This window comes from Podarcis raffonei, chromosome 10 (genome assembly GCF_027172205.1).
Source record: "Podarcis raffonei isolate rPodRaf1 chromosome 10, rPodRaf1.pri, whole genome shotgun sequence".
Taxonomy (NCBI): Eukaryota; Metazoa; Chordata; class Lepidosauria; order Squamata; family Lacertidae; genus Podarcis; species Podarcis raffonei.
Window position 1 is genome coordinate 44,997,580 of NC_070611.1, and position 23,929 is coordinate 45,021,508.

The 23,929-nt window shown below is 42.5% G+C and overlaps 1 protein-coding gene across 18 annotated transcripts in view; it reads left to right on the forward strand.

Moving 5' to 3' along the window:
• Window positions 1-23,929, forward strand: part of TCF20 (transcription factor 20) — a 193,724-nt gene that overhangs the window by 124,294 nt on the left and 45,501 nt on the right. For all 18 annotated transcript variants that reach the window (XM_053406432.1, XM_053406447.1, XM_053406438.1 and 15 more), the window contains one exon: window positions 1,906-7,647. In XM_053406432.1, the coding sequence (XP_053262407.1) occupies window positions 1,942-7,647 (5,706 nt within the window). In that variant the 5' untranslated portion in view covers window positions 1,906-1,941. The remainder of the gene's footprint in view (window positions 1-1,905; window positions 7,648-23,929) is intronic.

Below are 23,929 nucleotides of genomic sequence, written 5' to 3' on the forward strand. Positions count from 1 at the left end.
TGATGAACACATCTTTTTTAAACAATAAATTATATACCTGCCCTCGTCCCTTGAAGTAGGAATAACAATGTTTGAATCCTTCAACAGGCAAAAGATAAACTTGCCATTTTATGTGAATGGCTTGCCCATATCATGAGATGAGGTGCAGTACAAAGCATAGTTACTAAAAAGTAAGTCACATTCAGCTCCACAATTCTTACTACCTAGTAAGTATGACTTGATTCCTGCAAGGCTTTTGACAAAGTCTCTCATGATATTTGTCTTAATGACATTTTATCAGATGGTCTGTTAGGTGGATTTGAAGCTGGCCCAAAGAGTGTTCAGCAGTGGCTCCTTGTCATCCTATATATTTCTATGTTGGGTAAAGGGGAGTGGCCTTCCATCCTCTGGCAACCCACTTTTTGGGCACAAAAGAGTTGGAGTGTTCTTATCCTCCTCACCCAGCCTGTTTGTTTGCCTGTGTATCCCCTGTCAGTGCAGCTTCATAGCAACCTCTTCAACTTCTCTAGCCTATGGATATGTTTTCACACCTGCATGCTGTGCTGTTATTCTTGTGATACCTCACAAAGAATGTAATTGTTAAGCAGATAAAGTAATTGGTCTGCTTTAATTGTGCATGTTGACTGCTAGTTGGAATTAATTAGTTTCATTAGCAGCCAGCCCTTACTCTTTTAATGTTCCATACCTTATTGCAACAACTAAGAAATGATGGTTCTTGGAGGATTGACTTCTTTAATACTGATACTTACACACTGATTACTTTTACTAACTAATGAACTGTTCTTATAACACACTTAACTCCTGCTTTCTTAAACTGCAAAGAAAGGGAATAAAAAAGCAGGAAAGCCCAATTGATTTCACTTTTCATAATACTTAATAGGAATTTGGGGGGAGGAATTTTAGGCCTCTCCCTGTGTCACCCCCAAACCATTCCCCTTAAAGGAACACCACACAGTTGCAACTTATCTGCCTCATCTACTGACAGCTTGCAACAAATACTGTTTCTGTGCCATGACTATACAAATGAAACCACATTTATAGCCTTTGTACACACATATAATCTGGAACCTAAATTAAACACTTACCAAATCACAAGGAAACAAATTGAAATGCATTGCATACAAACATCATGGTGGAGTCACCTGTCTTACAGTTATGGCATTTGGTAATTTAAATTGGCAAATTCACCTAATTACAGACGAATTCATATCTTCTCCTTTTACTTTGATAGGTGCATTGTTGTGACAAAGAGTGATGTGTTTACCTGAGCTCATTACTCAAATTATGAGAGGAAAATATAGAAGAGGACGTCCTTTATGAAATCCAGAACCCCCAATTCCTCCCCCCCCAATTTTAGCAAAATTATGCCCTCTCTGAATATAGCCTTCTAAAAACAGTCCCCTCACTTGTAATTTTAGTACTGTCTGATCTCTTCATTATCTTAATTGACATTTACATGTGTGTTCTTTGTGTCTTTTGTTTTTCTTGCTCTAAGTGTTTATGCTCATCTGTATATGCCTATTGGAAAAGAAATCTATGTATTTTAAATATCTGCAGTTTCATCAGTCCAAGCCTCTTGATGTGGGATGCTGTTGTGAACAGTACAGCATTGCTGGTTTGGGAAAGGGTATTTCTATCATCTCTCATAACAATTCCTCCAAACAAGATGTTGAAAAGTTAGCTAGTAAAATCTTCTTAAGTACCCTTGTAACATACAATCAAGCTGACATTCTGCTCTAGTTTCCTAGATAGCAGGCCAAACTGCTGATAATAGGACAAGAAAGCAAGAGGACATTTTGAGTTTGAAATTGCTACAAGTGATTTTAAATATACATTAAAAACTACTTACGTTACTGGGAAATAGGAATTATTTTGCTAATTTCTTTTTCTCTTTTTCTCTTCTAGGCGGGTTGCTGAGCTGTCGGTCTGCAGCTGAACAGCATGCAGTCCTTTCGAGAGCAAAGCAGTTACCACGGAAACCAGCAGAACTACCCACAGGAAGTGCATGGTGCATCCCGTCTAGAAGAATTTAGCACCCGCCAGCAGGCTCAGATGTTCCAGAGCTTTGGAGGAGGTGGCAGCAGCAGTGGGCGCCGTGGAGCAGCAGGCAGTTCTTCCTCAATGGCTGGTGAGAGCTCTGGACATCAGAGCTATCAAAGTTTCAGAAAGGAAGCAGGAGAATTCTACTATATGGCCTCAAGTAAGGATCCTGTGGCAGCCGGAGGGCAGCAGCTTCCTCAGCGCAGGCCTTCTGGGCCAGTACAGAGCTATGGACCACCCCAAGGGAGCAGCTTTGGGAGTCAGTATGGGAGTGAAGGTCATGTGAGCCAGTTTCAAACGCAACACTCATCCCTTAGTGGTGTGACCCATTATCAACAGGATTATACTGGTCCTTTCTCCCCTGGAAGTGCTCAGTACCAGCAGCAAAGTTCGAGCCAGCAGCAGCAACAGGTTCAGCAGATGAGACAACAGCTCTACCAGTCTCATCAGCCTTTGCCACAAGCCTCCAGCCAGTCTGCCTCCAGCACATCTCATATGCAGCCAATGCAACGTCCTTCAACTCTGCCTTCCTCTGCTTCTGGCTATCAGTTGCGAGTGGGTCAGTATAGCCAACACTATCAGCCTCCTGCTTCTTCCTCTTCTTCTTTTCCTTCTCCTCAGCGTTTTAGCCAATCTGGGCAGAACTATGATGGCAGTTACAGTGTGAATGCTGGTTCACAGTATGAAGGACATGCTGTTGGGTCGAGTTCGCAAACTTATGGAACTCAGTCAAACTACACCTTTCAGGCACAGCCAATGAAGAACTTTGAACAGTCAAAGTTACCCCAAGGCAGTCAGCAGGCACAGGGACAGGCACAGCAGTCACAGCAGCAGCAGCAACAACAACAGCAGCAGCAGCAGCAGCAGCCTCCCTCACAGCATATAATGCAATACTCAAATACTGCCACCAAACTGTCTCTTCAGAGTCAAGTAGGTCAGTACAACCAGGCTGAGGTTCCTGTGAGATCACCCATGCAGTTCCACCAGAATTTTAGTCCTATATCTAACCCCTCACCAGCTGCCTCTGTGGTTCAGTCCCCAAGCTGCAGCTCCACACCATCTCCTCTCATGGCAGGTGGTGAGAACCTTCAGTGTGGACAAAGCAACATGCCTGTAGCCTCTAGAAACCGCATTTTACAAATGATGCCTCAGCTTAGTCCAACACCATCCATGATGCCAAGTCCCAATGCTCAGGGTGGAGGATTCAAGGGATTTGGGCTTGAAGGACTGCAGGAAAAGAGGCTTACGGATCCAGGACTAAGCAGCCTAAGTGCTTTAAGTAGTCAAGTGGCAAATCTTCCCAATACAGTCCAGCACATGCTACTTTCAGATGCTTTGGCACCTAAGAAGAAAAACTCCAAAAGATCTTCACTATCTAAAAAGGCTGATAGCTGCACAAACTCAGAAGGCTCTTCCCAAGCAGAGGAACAGCTCAAGTCTCCTCTGGCAGAATCAATTGATGGTGGCTGCTCCAGTAGTTCGGAGGACCAAGGTGAGAGGGTGAGACAACTGAGCGGTCAGAGTACCAGTTCTGATACCACCTACAAGGGGGGTAATTTAGAGAGATCCCACCCATCACCAACACAAGCATCTCAAAATGAGCCTCCAAAGCTCAGCACCAGCCCTGCAGATGAGGAAGAAGTGGCCTCTCCTCCTGATGAAAAGGAGGCCTCAGTTGCTGTCGAGACACCCCCGAAGGTCAATGAAAAGGCAGTTGGTGTGATAGTTTCCCGAGAAGCTATGACGGGCAGAGTGGAAAAGTCAGGTGGGCAGGATAAGCAGCAACAAGATGATGTTTCCACAGGTGCTCAAGCACCATCTTCTGCCAGTGTGATGAAAGACACTGGGCTTCTGGGACCACAGCAAGAGCCACAAGGAGGGAGTAAGGGGAGCAAAAGTGGGGACAGCAGCACTAACCACAACGGAGATGGGAATGGACAGCTTGGTCATGCTGTTGTTGGCTCCAGTTTTCCGGGCAGAACCGAGCCTTCAAAATCCCCTGGTAGTTTGAGGTATAGCTACAAAGACAATATTGGGGTTAGTATGCAGAGAAATGCTGGCAACTTCCCTCAGTATCCTTCAGGTCAGGATAAAGGGGATTTTCCAGGGCATAGTGAGCGAAAAGGCAGGAATGAGAAATTTCCTAGTCTGTTGCAGGAAGTTTTGCAAGGCTATCACCATCACCCTGACAGAAGATATTCTAGAAATGCACAAGATCATCATGGGATGACTGGAACTCTCGAGGGTACCATGAGACCCAATGTCCTGATCAATCAAGCCAATGAATTAAGTAATAGAGGTCTTTTAAACAAAAGCATAGGCTCTCTCTTGGAAAATCCACACTGGAGCCACTGGGATAGAAAGTCTAGTGGCACAACTTCTGAGATGAAACAGATAAATCTAGCAGACTATCCCATGCCTCGAAAGTTTGAGATAGAGTCCCAATCCTCTGCTCACGAAGGTGGAGGACTCTCTGAGAGGAGATCAGTTATTTGTGATATATCACCCTTGAGGCAGATTGCTAGAGAACCTGGGCCCCACTCTGTGGGACACATGGGTCCTGATGGCAGGAGTGGAAGGAGTGACCGTCTAACTCCTGGTCAGTCAGTCATCCTTCCTGGTGGTCTGGTGACCATGGAACCAAAGCTAAAGTCTCACAGTGGGCAAATCAAGGAAGAAGATTTTGAACAGTCTAAGACCTCTGCCAATCTCAACAATAAAAAATCTGGAGACCATTGTCATCTTGCAAGTTTTAAGCATGAGTCTTACCGAGGCAATGCTAGCCCAGGAGCTGCAGCTCTTGATTCTGCAGCAGAGTACCTTTTGCAACAAGATAGCCGATCACAGCTCAGGCGAGGACCCGGCAGAATGGGAAGCAGCCGAGAGGGAATGAGAGGTAAATCTCCCTCTCAGTTTCATGATCTGGCAGACAAATTAAAGATGTCACCAGGTAGAAGCAGAGGTCCAGGCACAGATCTTCACCACATGAATCCACATATGGTGCTTTCTGACAGGGTGAACCGGGGTTCCTTACACTCTCCTTTCCCTCCAAATTCTGAAAGCTCATCGTTGGCTTCCGTTTATCACACTAATGCTCGATCTCATGCTTTTGGTGATCCTAACCAGGGGCTGAATTCCCAGTACCACTACAAAAGGCAGCTGTACCAACAACAACAGGAAGAATACAAAGACTGGAGTAGCAGCTCTGCCCAGGGAGTGATTGCAGCTGCTCAACATAGACAGGAGACAGCAAGAAAGAGCCCAAGGCAACAGCAGTTCTTGGACAGAGTAAGGAGTCCTTTGAAAAATGACAAGGATGGAATGATGTATCTCCATTCTGGTTCTTACCATGATGCTGTCAGCCAAGACACAAGCCGTTGCTTGATAGGGAGTGATGGGTCTCTTCAAAATAAGTGTGCTGAAATTAAACATTTGAATCAAAAGATTCAGCAACAAGAATCTGGTTGGGATCTTTCCCGACAGGTGACTACTGGGAAAAACAGTGGCTCTCTAGGAGCAACTAGTCAGAAGAGATTTGCATCTCAAGATAGTGATACACACAAGCGTGAAGATGCTGGAGATGTACTTAAATCTGGCAATGCCATGGTAAGGATTCCGGGCCAAGAAGAGCAGTCTTCTCAAAATCCTTTAATCATGAGAAGGAGAGTCCGCTCTTTTATCTCTCCTATTCCCAGCAAGAGGCAGTTGCAGGAAATGAAGAATAGTGGCACTGAAGACAAAGGACGCCTGCTCACTTCATCAAAGGATGGAGCTGATAAAACACTCAACTCCTATGCCCATTCTTCCCAAAGCCAAGATGTTAGTAAGTCACTCTCAAAAGGAGAATCTCCTAGGAATCTTCCAAGTCCTGACAATAGAAATTGCTCTGCTGTTTCCCTCACAAGCCCAGCTAAAACAAAAATTCTGCCTCCACGGAAGGGCCGTGGGTTAAAATTGGAAGCTATTGTTCAAAAAATCACATCCCCTAATGTTCGGAGGAGTGCTTCTTCAAATTGTGCTGAAGCTGGCCCAGATGCAGTCACCCTTGATGACATTCTGTCATTGAAGAGTGGCCCACCAGAGGGTGGGAATGTGTCCAATCATGGAATGGAAGCAGAAAATATAAAAGAAGAAATTGTGCTGGATCAAGAGAGCCAAGAATTGACTAGTGAAATTTCTCTGACAATATCTTCTGAAGAATGGCATGCAGATAGAGATGAGGTAGTAAAAAAAGAGACACCTGAACTTGCAAGTGTTGTCAAGGAGGCCCCAGTGCCTACGGTGATCCCAGCACCTTCACAAAAATCTGTTTGTCAGGGAAGAACAGATGGCTCACTAACTGGGGCAGGATCTATAAGCTTTTCCGAATTAAAAACAGTCTCTCCATCCAAAGTCTTGACTCCTGAACCAAATCTAAAGTCTGAAGAGAAGGGTGGAGATGCAGTCATTGTGACACCCAAGCCAGATCCTTTTCCTCCAAAGGGTTATTTTCCTTCTGGTAAGAAGAAGGGGCGGCCTATTGGTAGTGTTAACAAACAGAAGAAGCAGCAGCAACAACAGCAACAGCAGCCTCCGCCGCCACCGCCGCCGCCTCCACCTCAACAACAGTTGCTGCTTCCGCCACTTCCATCAGTACCAGAAGCGCTGCAGCCATCAGAGGAGGCAGGAGGTGGAGAACCTAAACCCAAGAGACAGCGAAGGGAGAGGAGGAAACCTACAGCACAGCCACGGAAGAGGAAGCCAAGACGAGCTGCTCCAATTGTGGAGCCCCAGGAACCAGAGATCAAACTGAAATATGCCACACAGTCTCTTGATAAAACTGATAACAAGAACAAGTCTTTTTTCCCTTATATTCATGTAGTGAACAAGTGTGAGATAGGTGCTGTATGCACAATAATTAATGCAGAGGAAGAGGAGCAGAATAAGCTGGTGAGGGGCCGAAAAGGGCAGAGGTCATCAACACCACCTCCCAGCAATGTTGAGAGCAAAGTACTGCCTATTTCCTCTTTCATGCTACAGGGCCCTGTAGTAACAGAGTCCTCTGTCATGGGCCACCTGGTTTGTTGCCTGTGCGGCAAGTGGGCCAGCTATCGCAACATGGGTGATCTCTTTGGACCTTTCTATCCCCAGGATTATGCGGCCACATTGCCCAAGAATCCCCCTCCCAAGAGGGCCACAGAAATGCAGAATAAGGTCAAAGTACGACATAAAAGTGCATCTAATGGTTCCAAGACAGATACGGAGGAGGAGGAAGAGCAGCAGCAGCAACAAAAGGAGCAGAGAAGCCTCACTGCCCACCCTCGCTTTAAGAGACGGCATCGCTCAGAGGACTGTGCTGGGGCCTCTCGTTCCCTTTCGAGAGGCGCTGCTTGTAAAAAGGCAACCACTGAGGGTAGCAATGTTGGTGAAAAAGCTCCTTTGGACGCTAAACCCCCCATGTCCACTTCGGAAGGTGGTCCTGAGTTGGAGTTACAAATTCCTGAACTACCTCTTGACAGCAATGAATTTTGGGTCCACGAGGGCTGTATTCTCTGGGCCAATGGGATTTACCTGGTCTGTGGCAGGCTTTATGGGCTGCAAGAAGCTGTGGAAATAGCTAAAGAGATGGTGAGTACCATAAATGAATAATGCTGTAATGTTTCTTTTTCAAGCAGCTTGGTGTTTCCTGTGTTCCTGGTTTTATTTCCTTCACTTACGCCTTGGCAATGGTGGTGCCATTGTAATTGTGTGGATTAGGTATGGCCTCACGGGTGGCGCTGTGGTCTAAACCACTGAGCCTAGGGCTTACCGATCAGAAGGTCGGCGGTTCGAATCCCCGCAACGGGGTGAGCTCCCGTTACTCGGTCCCTGCTCCTGCCAACCTAGCAGTTCGAAAGCACATCAAAGTGTAAGTAGATAAATAGGTACCGTTCTGGTGAGAAGGTAAACGGCGTTTCTGTGCGTTGCTCTGGTTCGCCAGAAGCAGCTTAGTCATGCTGGCCACATGACCAGGAAGCTGCGGACAAACGCCAGCTCCCTCGGCCAGTAAAGTGAGATGAGCGCCGCAACCCCAGAGTCGTCCGCGACTGGACTTAATGGTCAGGGGTCTCTTTACCTTTATATATGTAAGCTGGAATTTGCTCTCAACATTACTTTGTAGTATAATTTTAGACTGGCATTTACAGAATTGCCTTGTGCATTAACTTCTGGTCCCTATTAGGAATATTAGTGACTTTGTGTGGCCCGGGGTGTGTGTGTTGGGAGCCAAGGTACTAATTATGGTTTTTAACCGATAGGGATAGCTAGCTGCCAAAATATGATTAATTGCAAGAACACAATTCTATTACCATTTCTGTCTTTTAATAACTTTATGCTTCTTGGACCCTAGTATTTTCTTCTTTCCATCACAGTGAAACTCGTCAGTTATATATTTGTAGGGAAAGACTTGAATCTGATACAGAAAATGGAATGAGAGGTACACCTGCCGAAAGACATCCTGAGGCAATAGAAAGACTTAGTTGAACTAGTTTCTATTTTGTGTTGCCACCTGAGGTTAAGCTTCTGGCTTAAACAAGCTGAAATTAATTTTCGATGCCCCATACACGTATTAGTGCTATATTTAAAAAATTGTCTCCCCTGTTCCAATAATAGGCTTTTATTTGTATCATGGCTTCATTATTTTCAGATTATACAAAAAAAGAAACATAAAGAATTTAAGCAATTGAGGATATTGAATATGATGGCTCATAAAGGAAATCAAAGGTTTCTAAGACTGTTAGGGTGCTATTCATTTATAATTTGGTTCTTGCTTTGAATTCAACATCAGCTTTGTTTTGATCACCAGAAAGTTCTGCTACTTTATTTTTAAACACAGACTAAATAGTCTCACATGTAAGTCAGACATTCAGTAGCCTACAAACTGTTTTACTAGCTTGCCTTCTTCTGCACATTATTGCTCAGGTTGTAACTGCATTCTAGTTCTGAGCTCAGCCATATGCTAACGAGTGTAGGAGGGAATGAGACTATGACATGATATGACTATGATATGATATGGGACTAGTGCAAGTGAGGGCTCTCCAGGCTAACAGCATGGGATAGTGGAGAGAAGCATGCAGGAACCCTTGGTACTCTCTTACATGCAATTACCATGGAAGGTGAGTGGGAGATTACGGGGCAGGTTGTTGGATCTGTTTCTGAGCTTTTCTAGATATTTATCTGCCTAAGAGCAGTGTTAGAAATTAACATAAAAGGTAAAGGTACCCCTGACCGTTAGGTCCAGTCGCAGACGACTCTGGGGTTGCGCCCTCATCTTGCTCTATAGGCCGAGGGAGCCAGCATTTGTCTGCAGACAGCTTCTGGGTCATGTGGCCAGCATGACAAAGCTGCTTCTGGTGAACCAGAGCAGCGCATGGAAACGCCGTTTATCTTCCTGCTGGGGAGGTACCTATTTATCTACTTGATGTGCTTTTGAACTGCGAGGTGGGCAGGAGCAGGGACCGAGCAACGGGAGCTCACCCCGTTGTGGGGATTCAAACTGCCGACCTTCCGATTGGCAAGCCCTAGGCTCTGTGGTTTAGACCACAGCGCCACCCATGTAGAAACTCACATAAATAAGCTAATTGACAAATGGCACCTTAATCTAGGTTACAGTCATCACTACGGAATGTCTGCTTGTGATTTTTTTCAATGAAATTACTATTGTTGTTATTTTATTCTTCTTGTTGTTATACTTTTATTTTTATTCTTTTCTATACTGCTTTATATTTTAAACACATGAAAACATCCAATAAAACAATCCAGAATAAAACTGTGAATGTAACACTAAGTGTAAGGTGGATGGAGGTCTGGAGCCTTGAAATGTATGCAGTTTTACATCCTTCTTCCTAACTGGTGCTTCTTTAATGGCCTCATTCTATTGAGCCTAAAGCATTCAACCTGAACTCCCTGCCTTTGGCAGAGAAGTGATCATGGCTCAGTGATGCTAGCGAAGTGCTGGATACGCTTTACTCTTGAAATAAATAATCCACTGGAAAGGAATGAGATCTTCCAGGGCATTTTTTTCTCTCGGGACAGTAATCTCTCATTAGTTTGAATGTGATCAACAGATAAAATCATATTCTTTATCCCATTGAATCCAACTTACATACTGATAGGTAACCCAGCCTAGGTTTCAGCTGAACTGCACTACCAAATATTTTGTGCTTAGCAGAATCAACAGGCAGCTGAACCATAACTTTGCTAGCAATTTAAAATGAATCATGATATGTGAAATTCAGTCATGCCACCTCTGCTGCTTCTTAGTCTTTGTGCCCCTAACCCACTAATTGCCAGGCTCACAGTGCTGCAGCGACAACAGAAACCATAACTGGTAGAATGTCTTTGGGGGGACATAGCAACCCTATGCCCTCTTGGCTGCTCCCTTCCTTTCTGTGTAAAGTACCTAGACCCTCCTGTCTCTAACCCTCCTTTTCCAACTCCACGTCCTTATACCACCCACTGCTTCCTCAGGCCACAGCTTGTCAGGTCACTGCCTACTCTGTTCCCCTTCCTTTCTCTAGCATGTGTCTAGATCAGGGCTTCCCAAACTGCAGTCCACAGACCACACATGCTTCATTCCAGTGATCCATGCTGTAAATTGTGGCTGAAGACAACAGACGGCACATCTATAGCATTAAATATTCATATTGATTTTAATTGTATTTCTATTGCTTATTTTGTTTCTTATATATTGTTTTTTTATTGTATTACAGCTTGAATTCCATAAAATTGTAAGGCACAGTGCATTACAGTTGCTAAACAACAGGCAGAAAAATCATTAAGTCCACCAGCCGTTTTCAAGTGGACTGTGGGTGGGAAGGTTGGAAACCATGGTTTTAGATCATTCTCCCTCGTTCTCCTTCCATCTCCCACATAAAAGTCTACTCATCTTAAGCCCTGTGACATTCCTCCAGGGGTTGAATTTCTCATTGTTGCCCTTTCATGCCTCAATTCCCCCTCTCCTGCCCTACCTTTAGGTGGTTCCTCCTCCTTATTTATTAAATGAATTAGTTACTTTTTTCTATGGGAACTCAAAGCGACTTACAACCCTTTAATCCCAAAACAAATCAAACACATACATTAAAATCAGCATTAAAAAAGACAATTATTAAAGTTTGTTCCCCACTGTGCACCTCATACAGCTTTCTTGCTTTGGGACTCACTTTTGCTTCTCTACCTGGAATCAACAATTGGAGCCAATTCACATGCCACTGTGGAGGAGGGGTTGCACAGCCTCTTGGCTTTGTGAAGATTTTTGGAGTGTTTTTATTTGAGGAATTCTGGTTCTTTTTGTTTGTAGGTATTGTGGGAATGCTTACAGGATCGTTCTGATTCAGTTATATGAATAGTTGCAAGATTAAGTGCCTCCACAGTCACGAAGGTTATGTTCACATAGGCAGTTTAGTTCTGGAACTCCTGTTTGACATACTCCTACTATTGTAGGGTTCACACTTGCCTAGTACAGTAGTTACTTAGCTTTTAATTAATGCCATAAAGTCCAGCTATAGTTGGCTGCTTTCCCTGGGATAAAGGCAATTATGTAAACTAATTGGGTGGCAGTTAACAAAGTTTTACTCAGAGTATACGTAATTCCATTGAAATTAACGAACATGACCAAGTTAGGTCAATTAATTTCAGTGGGTCTACTCTGAATATAGTTTAGTTGAATACAAGACTTTGGGAAGAGAATGTAACTACTTTTTCTATCTGACCCTAAATAGTTCATGTCCTTTGCAAAATTAGCATCATTTTTATTTAGTGCAAGGGCATCTGGGATAGACACTGTTCTTCTCGGTGTGTGGGGGCTGAGCAAAGAGGAGCAGTAGTAGGTTACTCCTGTTTGAAGTGGTAAACTGTTTGAAGTACACATGTTGTAGTTACTCCTGGACTCAAATGTTACTGTTTTTAAAAGATCGGTGTAACACTCCTTGAGGCTGATTTTGCTGTTATTCATACCAAATAAAGTAAATTTCTCTAGGTGCTGTCATTGAATCTCCAGTCCTTTTAATGCACAGATTACATAGATATATTACGGCAAATGTCCAAAATTTGGAGAAGGATAATATTCAGCTGTAAATACACATAATCCCAGATGAATTCGGCAAATGCCCCCAAACAAATGCTTCTTCAGTTTTCAGGCCTATATTGGTGAACAACGCCAACTAAATTGAAGTTACTGTCAGCTTCTGTTGGTGCATCCCTGAATTTTTCGACATGTAGCCAGACTGGGCAGCTCCTTCCCATTTCCCCCCCTTCCCCCCATTGTTGATGCAAGGGCTGGTGTAGATTGGGTGGCTGTTTGGGGGCATACAAGTAGAACAAGAGACATAGGAACCTACAGAACCTAATAATGTTCCATAGTTCTTTCCCCTGCTGATCCCTCTGAATGTCCCATATTGCCCCAGCTCCCACGTCTGGTGGAATGCCACCAGTGGGACATACATGCCTGCAGAGCTTTCTGTGGGTGTACCGCAGTGCTTTAGTGGCATAAATGCTGTTGTGTTGGCAGGCTGCCCACTCTGCCAGCCGATCACCACTTACGTTGCTTCCTATAGCCCTTTAGATGGCCTAATGCCAGCTTGTAGGGCTGTAGCCTTAAACTTGTTGTGTGGAGGAATTTAACACTTAATGACATCCAGGACCTTAAAGACCAACTAAGTTAGTTCTTGGTGTGTATCTGAAGAAGTGTGCATGCACACAAAAGCTCATACCAAGAACTAACTTAGTTGGTCTTTAAGGTGCTACTGGAAGGAAAAAAATTTTTTTTGTTTTGACTATGGCAGACCAACACGGCTACCTATCTGTAACTGACATCCAGGAGTGTGCCAACTTCAGTGTGATCCCATTTGTACTATATATAAATTATTTAAGGTATTTTTGTGTGAAAATATCCTACCAAAGGAGAAACAGTCATGACATTTGGGGTACAGGCAAATTTAAAACCAGACTATTCCAAGATCTATTGCTAAATAAAACATCATCTTCCTTATATACCACCCCTCCATAAGAAGAAAAGGTTCCTGAAATCCGGTTTTATCACTGCATGATATAGAACATAGGAAAAATGGGTTTAAAGGACTTGAGGCATAGTACAACATGGGTGTTAGTGTTGAGACACCAGTCAACTGAGCAGTCAAATATTTCATGAAGCCATGAATTCTGTATGTGGGTAGTGTGGCTTAACTTTATTGGGTAATGTTTTTCAGCCTGAGGGCTATATTCCCTTGTGGATTACCTTCTGTGGCTACTTGCCAACTGTGGGCTGAACCAAAGCCAGAAGTCGACAGGACAACATCCATCCATCCAGATATACACATACACGATTTCCCCACCAACTTACTGTGCTTGTGTTCTTAAAATACATGTTGGGGAATGTTGCTATTGTGCAAATGTCAGATTTTGATCTGAGGTATGTAAAATGCCAAATATGCAGCTCAGACATATATCTGACAGATACAAAGATGCCCCCTTTTCTATTCACTTCCTGTGTTTGATTGGTTACACACCCCCACCCACCCGAATGTAGGGGGAAATGATGTAGGAAGGATTCATGTTTTTTCCTCCTTTGTTTTCATTTGTACTGGAACGGGCAGGTACAAGGAATGGTCACTAGACCACATGTGGGTAACCTTTGCCACCATTTTTACCCCTGCTACTAGATTTGGTGCCAATTCTTCTGCAAAAGCTGTGGCCGTGCCAATATTGTCAACTGAAACCTGTCACTAGTGTTGCTTCCAAAAGTCTTGCTGAAAAGTATTTCTGATTGCCCTCCAGTTGGCACAACAGAATGATTTCCTTGCCTTCTGCCCTGCCAGCCTCTGAATGGTCTATCCAGCTCTCTAATCCAGCACCAGTTCCTGCTTCCAGCCACAGCTCACAGTGGTAGAGTGTTTGCTTGATTCTCTACCAAGGTGTATTAGGTGTGACATTTCAAAAAGCCCATTCCATCTCCTTTCCCAGCAAGCATGCCTGACATCTGCTCTGGTTGAATGGGAGCTTCTGTTAGCCAGCACAGAAGGAGGGCAGTGGTGAGGCCTAGCTGAGAGTGGGAGATCTCCAGGACCAAGCCTGGCCTTCCTCCCCAGGGCTGGTGGCTACTCTAGATTGAATCAATAAAGCAATAAAGCAAGATCCATAGAACATTACTATTTTGTGTGTAAGAATCATTGTTCCTCAGTTTGATCTCCTCCAAGCCATTTCTCCTCTATTTGTCCCTGCCATGTGTGGCAGAATCAGGTCACTGAATGAGTGAAGGGGTGATGGATGTGTGTGTGTGTGTGTGTGTGTGTGTGAGAGAGAGAGAGAGAGAGAGAGAGAATGAATGAATGAATGAATGAATGAATGAATGAATAGTTGATTGAAGGGGAGAGGGAGAGAAGGGGAGACTCACCCATACATTTGGCTTTTGTGCCAGTATGTGACCCTCACCATTTTTCTGTAAGGGAATGCTTGAAAAGGTTACCCAGCCTTCATGAGAAAGATATGAGGCTAAGTGGAATATTTATTACAGCTGGAACCTAAGCATGCTTATTTGGAAATGGGTCCCATTGGGTTTAGTGGGATTTACTTCTTAATACAGCATGCTATACACACTTACCTGGGAGTCTCAAAGTTGCTTCTCAGAAAACATGTATAGGATTATGCTGTAAATTTGCTTAAAATTGCAGTTGTGCAGACCAATCCTATGTATGTTGAATTTACTTCCAAGGAGAGGAACGTATCTGGGGCTTTTTTGTCCTTTTTAAATAGTGTCATCCCAGTTTGTGTTGCTTTAGTCTAGTCGGTTGTCATTAACTAGAGCAGAGCTTTCCAGACATTTCATGTTAGAGACACACTTTTTAGACATTCATCATTTTGCGACACACTGATTCAGTTTTACTAGCAAACCGGAGGTTAAACTAACCCCTTTCCAGCCCCAGGAGGCACATGAGGAGCATTCACGCGACACACCTACACACTGCAGCAGACACACTAATGTGTCGCAACACATAGTTTGGAAAGCTCTGACCTAGGGACTAGTCTAGTTGAGCCTGTAATACATGTTAAGCTCTGGCTCACTAATGAGGGAACACACAAGAATAGGTGTAGGTAACTAGCTTTCAACATTGGCACCTGAACTCAGGGTAGCAGTCACCACTTTTGTTACGGATTTAGGTGCAAGGAGATAAGGCATACCTAACAAACAAATACTTGGGAATGATATGAATTCAAGGCACTTGTTTCCTGTTTAACACTGGACAGCTTTATAAAGAAGTAGCCTAGGAGCATAAATGGGTTGAGATTTATGTAATACTGTATAGGGTAGAGCTTCCAACATCCTAAAGGAAAACTCAAGCATATTATAAAAGAAAAATTCTTATTTAAGAGACAAGTTAATATAAAATTAGTCATATAAGAAAATAGAACAAAGAAAAATGTTAGCTAATATGCTGTCATGGCTCTTAGATATTCACAATTTAGACTACTCTGATATACATGGTTGAAAACAATACAATTTATTTCTTAATGTCCCATAATTTCCTCATACATTGTAAATATTAATGATTACAGCAGGAGAACATGGCATTATTTATTAGAACATGCAGTCTTCCTTACACAGAATCCAGTGAAAAGCAAATTTAGTCTCACAGGGTCAGGGAATTTTCAGATAGAATGACATCATTAACATGTGCTAATCAAAGGGTATTACATTACAGTGGTGTAAGTGATGGGAGTAAATTTCTGTTACCTTTGGGCACTTCTCTGTGGGAATGTCTAGGCTGGCCTCCCAATGGAAGACACAGCTACTGAATCAGATTTGCACAAATTAAGAATTCCATCTCTGTATTCCCTGCATTTAATTTAAGGAGACGAAGTGGGCAAGCCTCCCAGTGGAAGGTACTGACTGGTAATTACATTTGTGTTTGTAAAAATAAAGAGTTCCATATATTTATTTCCTGTGTCTTATCTTAAGGGAAAGGACAATGCAGAAAGGTTCCAACCAGCTGGATAAAGTTGGGTTAGTGAAATATAAATCAAGGCTATCCATTAGATCAGCATTCCACAATTTGGTGCCTTCCAGATGTTGTTGGACTACTACAACTCCCATCAGCCCTGACCATTGGCCATGCTGGCTGGGACAGATGAGATTTGTAGGCAGTGAGCTGGGGAAAGTTGAATGAGACCTTTCAGCTGATTGGGATCTGCAGGTGTCATTCAAAAAATCATCAGTCTTAGGTGGAAGAATTAAATTTAACAAGATAATTATGGGTGTAGGAATTCATACTCTAATAAGTGAGGCCTTGTCAAAAAAAGGTGCAGTGTGTATACTCAGGATCCCAGCCATGTTTCAATTTCCCTCCTCAACTATCAGTCAAAATTTTGTGTTTGCTGAGCATGCTCAGTCATTTATTTTGTTTGTGGGTATGGGGTAACCTCACTGGTGCTCATTCTCAGCTATCATGGACATGACATAAAAATAGGTCCTCAGTGAGACCAGGAAATTACTTGTTCAAAGAATAAGCCAAACCATGGTTTAATGCAAATATGTAGGCTCCGAAGAGAGGATTGTGGCTGCTTTACTCCTCCCTGGCCATTTTGCTGTTTTGCTTCCCTGCCATCCAGAGAATTCATAGTTTAGCCCTCCTGGACAAATCATAAGCCATAGAATATAGGAAAACCTTGGTTACAGCTTTAAGCTGCAGGGAGCTAAACCATAAGCCCAAATTCCAATGACACACTGAGCCAGGCCATGCACGCACATTTGCCCTAAACCATAGTTTTGCTTAGAATGCCATGTGACCCAGGCCAATAAGATGGTGCCCCTCTGTTCTTTTCCAGCCATTTGATTCCATCCCCTGCCCCACCCCCATTATTTAACGCACACCCTCCCCCGAGTAAGCAAGCATTCTGTGAACACTGAGCTAGCTCAACCCTCATTGGGCCACTTTCTTGGGGTTTTGTTCTTTTACAGTTTTTTCCTAAATACATTTCCGTACTTATGCAAATGTTAATTAGATTACTGCAACCCTCTGTGTGGGTGGTGTGCTTTTGGCTACATAAGCAGCAGCACTAGGGGAGTGGAATTGGAAGTAGCATATAGTGTACATGTGGGGCCTTACAAACAAAATTGTGTGTGTGTGAGAGAGAGAGAGCGCGCGAGAGAGAGCAAGAGAGAGAACTTTCAAAGCAAGAGAGTAAGTGTTGAGTGCCTATATCTCTATATATCTGTGTTATTTCCAGCCACTCCGTCCTCCCCACCACCCCAATTTTTCATTTCACACACCCCTCAACTGCCAACCAGCATTCTGTGGCTATTAAGTATGCATAGTCCTTATTAGGTTGGTGGGTTTTTAAGGTTTTTTTGTGCCTGCTGTTGCCATTGTAGCTACATAAGCAGGGAATTGTATAGGAATTAGGCATGATGATGCCTAAAATGGCACCCTGAGCAATCAGTTAGTTACCTGAGACAAGGCAGGCTAATTCCTCTATTCTATCAGAGTAGCAAGGTCAGTGGCAGCCAGGATATCATAACTCCCTGCCAGCACAGATAAGGGAGATGTAATAACTGTGGTGAGTGCAGAGGAACAGAAAGCAAAAGTAAGAAGAGAAGGGAAATCTAGGTGAGTGTTGCAAGAAAATGATTAGATCATTAGATGAAGGGAGAAACTAATAACAATTAGGAGGGATATTTACAGCTTGTAACACATTGTACTGGTGAGTGTTTAGGTAGTTTTTGTATATCAACATACTTTCTTACCACACCAGCTAAAAATAAATATAGAAAAGTTACAGGCTATGGTTTATATTTTGGGTCAGTGGACCGCAATAAAGCTGTGAGTGTGTGGGTGTGGTTTTATTACTAATCTTATGAAGGCATGTGTGTGTTCAGCTATACCTCTGTTTTCTCCTTTTCTAGAAAATGGGGGTCTGTCTTGCAGAGTTAGAAAGATCTTACATTCAGACATCTTCTAATGTATTTGGTACCTTTTCCTTGCAATGAGGGATGATTTTACTTGGGGTAGAATACCAGCAGTCAAGTACCAACAATAACAGACCCTGAGTTTCTTTAATTTCCTGCATTGTGCTTCTGTTCGTCAAATCCAAGGTTTATTGTTACTGAATCTTGATGGATTTATCAGTTATCAATCTCAGAACACAGAAAATGCATGGTCCCTAAGTAGCCAGTTGACTTTTCTTTGGCTTTTTCTGCTTGGCTTAATACTGAGTTATTTCACTAACAGACAATCAGCTTTTTGGAAATGGGTGAGCGTAGTACTGCTTTTATATATACTGTAAACTTCCTGTTTCCTTAAGGGATTAATTTGGCAACATGTACTCTGATTTTCAGAGAAATTAAAATAGATTTTAAGCATATGAGGCAAGGATCTTGGATGGTAAGTCATGTGATAATTGATGACAGCAATTTCACACATTCAGGTCAACCAGTGATAACTGTAATTATCACATGAATAACATACTATGCAAACTCATGCAATGAAGAGGAATTTCTAGCTCTCAAAGCTTTAGCATTCAGACCTTCCCCTGCAGAAATCAAAGTTTAAATTAATGTATTTTCAGTAGTGCCTTCCAAAACTGCCTTCAGGGAGAATGTGCTGGAACCATCAAGAGGTAAATGTTTCTTCCTGCCTTTCCCCATCCCCTTGCCTGAGACCCTTGAAGGAGGACCTGTTGCTTAAATATTTACTATAGATCTCTCTCATATCTTTCTGGGGACTGCTCTTTGCCTTTTTGGCAGGAACAGGAATGCATTTTGTTTTTAATATTTTTGAAACATTAAGATTTTGTTCCAAATTTTGTAAAGTCCCCTTTTTTGGTGCTTCAGTGTATTGTTGCCAGGGGGTCAGGGGTTTTTTGGCTGGAAGGTGGCATATAAATAGTTACAGTAACAATGACATTAAAGATGGGGCAGTAAAGGTATCAACTAATATTCTGTGTTTGGGGGATAGCCAGTGAAAGATGGAATACTTCCTTCAAGTAATTTCTCTGTTGATGGAAGGAATAAGAGCAATAGACTGTAGATCTGGGATATCTGAGACGTGTTGTTCTTTGTCCTGCTCCCAATCCTTGATTAACTTTTAATATTCCAGATCCCAAATGTTACACTCTAAATTTCTGATGCAGAAATATTGCCTGGACAACTCTGTTTCCTTATCACTTCAGGAATGTTATGTGCATATCAGTCTATAATTCTGCCATATAGAACCTCTTCATGCTATCTGTATCTTGTGAATGAACTCAGCACCCCCTCTTTTTTGAAATAAATTCTGCTTTCATGGCCCTTTCCAGATGACATTTAATGCAACAGTGTTTCAGCTTGTGGAAAATAGCATTTTATCAGCAGGAGTTAATTGTGGTGGACAAGTCAATAGATGTATGTATGTATGTGCTTCAAATTACAGTTTTGCATTGTGTTCTGTAATGCATACCTGTTAAATATATAGCATATGAAGCATTCTAGACTTGCATATTTTGCTACTGGGATGTATTATAAGGAAGAGGCCTGTTAACCAGTTATCTGTTCTCTTACTTTTGCCCCCCTTTATGGAGTTCTTGCCAAAGCACTTTCAGCACTTTTAAAGCAGAAAGGCTAAGTCTGATCACAGTGTGAAATTTCTTTTCTCTGTAGAATCCCTGGCTGTAATACTGTATGCTGTAAGGAGATTCCTAAACCAAAGAAGGGAAAATCCTTGGCTTAATTCAGTGTTTTGCATTTCAAGAAGGTTGCTGCCATCTGCTGTCACTTTAGATGTAGGACAGTTTGTAAAATTAAAGATGGATAGATAGGGGGTAGGTGTAATATTATAGGTATTGTATTACTGTTGACTCGCATCTTACATATGGGTTTTGTTCCAGGGATATTGTGTAAAGTTGAAGTCACATATAGTCGAAACAACCCTTAAAAACCAGAAAGTGGCCCGTAAAAACATAGTGCAGCATTTACCGGTGCACAACAAGTGATGTTGTTATCTGCCTGACTTGCTGGGCTCTAGCAGGCTCTTTTGAGGTTGTCTGATCTTGCGAGAGCCTCCCAGAGCCCAGTTAGCACTCTGTGTCTTCTGTGCATTTAATTTGTGCTATTTCAGCTGGCCAGTATTCAATAGCGTAAGGTTGAAACTGCACATGTTAAACGCATGTACCGGTAAGTGGCAAGTCAACTGTATTTATTTGTAAAACTTCCATCCCACTTTCTTTCCTAAAATAAAATAAAATCAAAGACAGGTAACAATCCAAGTAATTAAAAGCAATCCAGAAGCACAGTAAAACAACAATAACAATTAGCAATAAACCCAAACCTAAACCAGCAGACAGTAATAACAGCAATACCAGTAATCAAAAGCATAGCAAGGAGTTACAAATTACAGTACCCACTATCAAAAGCTTCCTGTAATAGCCATGTTTTCACCAGGTGGTAATGGGAAAGGCAATCTGACGTTTGCTGTAATGAGTCCCAAAATGTGAATCAATAAGAAACACATTCCAGATTACCAGCCTCCTTCCTCACAGTTTAAAAAGGACTCAAACACACCCTCCGAGAACTCTACTGTTGGTTCCCTAGGGTATCTATTTTGCTCCTCTATTTTGATTAAGATACTTCAATTGTATTGGGTTTTTTTGTAATAAATCTCAATTGTTAATTGCCTGGGGCATGCAGGTGAAAGTTCACATCTAGCTCAGTTATTGAAATATTGTTTCTGGGATAATAGGCACTTCCACTCAGAAACCATTACTTTGAAAGATACCCTACAAGCTGAATAGATTTTTTAAAGTTTCCTAGGAAACATTTGGTTGAAGCATAGGATGAAGGGTTGAGCCTATGCAAGAAGAGATTTGAAACTGTTGAGGCTCCTTAGCAAACTCAGAAAAATTGCCTATTACCTCTAAATAAAAATCTTTGAAAGCCTGTTCACACTTGTTGACTACACTACTCCATCAGGTGATGATTTGAATATGTGAATAAGCCACTACAGATAGAGCACTCATATAAACTCAGATGCTATTATTTCCAGTAGTGTCAGATCGCATACTGAGCAGCAAGTTATTGCGTGCAGTATGACCAGTGAGGGCTTGGCTCATCATTAATTTTGGTGCCCCTTATTGTGTTGAGCATCACAACTCAAATATTACAAAGGTCCTTCGTGGAAATGCATCTCTCTGTTTCTGTACTTTCTCAGTGGTATTGTGTAATGTTGAAAAATGTTATTAGAAGAATCTATCTCTAAGTCATTTTTAGTAGACTTGTAGTTCGTCGTAGTGTTAGAGACATAAACAATGTAACAACACATTAGACTCGTTTGGGATCACCAAACCCTTCTTTACCCATGAAGCTGAGCTTAGATAAGCTGTTACATTCCACTTCAGTGTTTCTGATTTTTGCTGTATTGTGGGGTCATGAAGCTAGGTACACAGTGAAAAATGGTTCAGATAGTCTGTTGCCTGGGCAAGCAACAGTCTCCTCAGTGTGTAGTTTGTCTACCACTGCTTCTGCTGACCTCTTCCTGTCATATTGTATGCCCTTTGGTCTGTTTCACATCTCTAAATGTATCACATTAGAATGACAGCTAATTGTGATGTCATAGTGTTTTTCTTTCTTTATCCACATTAGTATTTAGAAGTACCCCTTAGTAACCAGTGCTTAGCATACTAAGGCAATATTTTTATTTAGTGTGAAGTGGTTCTGTGGTCTTTATAGTTTATGTACATCCTGTTTGCATATTTTAAAAAAATTTGCTACATACGCTCTCTTTTTTAAAAAAACCCCGCATAATTTACTGCTTAGTATAACAAAAGGACAGGTATCGTGTAGAAGGGAGAATTACATTTTTAGCCTGTCAATTCTTTTAGACTTACGGGCTCAATTTAAAATGCTGGGTTTGATCTGTAATGCATTTTGTATCTTAGGACCTCCATACCTATTCCTATATGAACCTAATCAGACCTGGATCTGTGTGCTTTCTCTTGAGGGATGTGTGGAGGGTGGCAGCATGAGAACAGGCCATCTCAGTGGTGGCTTCTCATTTGTAGAATGCTCTTCCCAGGGAAGCATGCCTGACACCATCATTGCTTGCTTGTTGGTGCCAAGCTAGATCTATTTACTCAGACCTTTGATTTTTACTTGGGAGGTTAGTAAGTTATGGGTTGTTTTACTTTTTAGTGCTCATCTTTAGGGGAAGGTTAAGATTTGCCCTTTTATAAACACAGTATTAATGGTTTTTTTTCTGTGTTGCTTTATGATACTTATATCTGTGTAAAAAGCAATGGATAAATAAAATACAACACATGCATACAGTATATATTTAACTAGTTTAGATCAACAATGTCCTGGGTTCCTTCAGGAGGAAGGATGGGATAAACATTGAATGAATAAATGGATATCTGCCTAATTTTTTGTTTCTGTCGCTGCTCCCTAATATGATGGTGTCTAGGTATCTGCTATTGACCCATTGTGATCCCTTACCCCACATTTTGATTTTTGGATCAGTTGTAGGTAGTTTGAAGAGGAAGAACTTTCCATCAACTTCCATCAACTTTTGACAACTACCAGTTTGCATACAGGGCAAATAGATCCACAGAGGACGCTATCACCACTACTCTCCATGCTGCTCTGTCCCATCTGGAGCAGCCGGGGAGTTATGTGAGGCTGCTGTTTGTGGACTTTAGCTCAGCTTTTAACACTATCCTCCCCCATAGACTGGTGTCCAAGCTAGAGGCGATTGGACTCTCCAACTCCACCTGTCTCTGGGTTTTGGATTTTTTGTCAGAACGTTCTCAGAGGGTTAGAGTAGGGTCACATATGTCCACAGCCCTTAGCCTTAACACCGGCTCACCACAGGGTTGTGTGTTGAGTCCCCTGCTCTATGCTCTCTATACGTATGACTGTACAGCCACCTATTCCAGCAACAAAATCATCAAGTTTGCTGATGACACTACGGTGGTAGGGCTCATTTCAGGAGGGGATGAGTCCGCCTATCGGGACGAGGTGGAGCGGCTCTGTGTTTGGTGTGGAGAGAACAATCTGGCTCTTAATACGGCTAAGACCAAGGAATTAGTGGTGGATTACAGGAAAAAAAAGGCGGACATTCAGCCCTTGCATATCAATGGGGAACGGGTGGAGAGGGTGGCGGAATTCAGGTTTTTGGGAGTAACTATCGATCAGGGCATGACTTGGAGCGCAAATACCACTGCTCTGGTGAAGAAGGCCCAGCAGAGAATTTATTTCCTCAGACTTTTAAAGAAGAACAATCTGAGTGAGAGACTGCTGGTGTCCTTCTACCGAGGCTCCATAGAGAGCATTCTTACATACTGTATTTGTGCTTGGTTCTCCAGTTGTACAGCTAGGGAGAGGAAGGTGCTCCAGAAGGTCATAACCACAGCACAAAGGATTATTGGTCAACCTCTCCCATCTTTGGAAGAATTGTACGGTTCCCGTTGTCTTAGGAAAGCAAACAACATCCTGCAGGATTCATCTCACCCGGGATACAGTCTGTTTGCACTACTGCCTTCTGGCAGGAGATATAGAAACATCAAGTCAAGGACAAATAGACTGAAAAACAGTTTTTACCCGAGAGCTGTGGCCCTTTTGAATGCTGTAACTCGATAGTGTGACCTGGGAGATTGATGGGTGTGGGTGTGGCTGGAATGTGGTTTGTTGGTTGTTGTTGTTGTTTTGCTTTTGTTGTTTTTAAGGGATGGCATCCAATTTCGTTGCACTTGTGCAATGTTGCACGTGTGTAATGACAATAAAGAATCTATCTATCTATCTATCTATCTGTAAGGATGTATTGAAAGTTGGTACCTGTTGTGCTTGCTGTTCATAGTCAGCCTTGTGAGATTCTCAATTTGCACCACATAATGCTGTTTGATTATGGCTCAC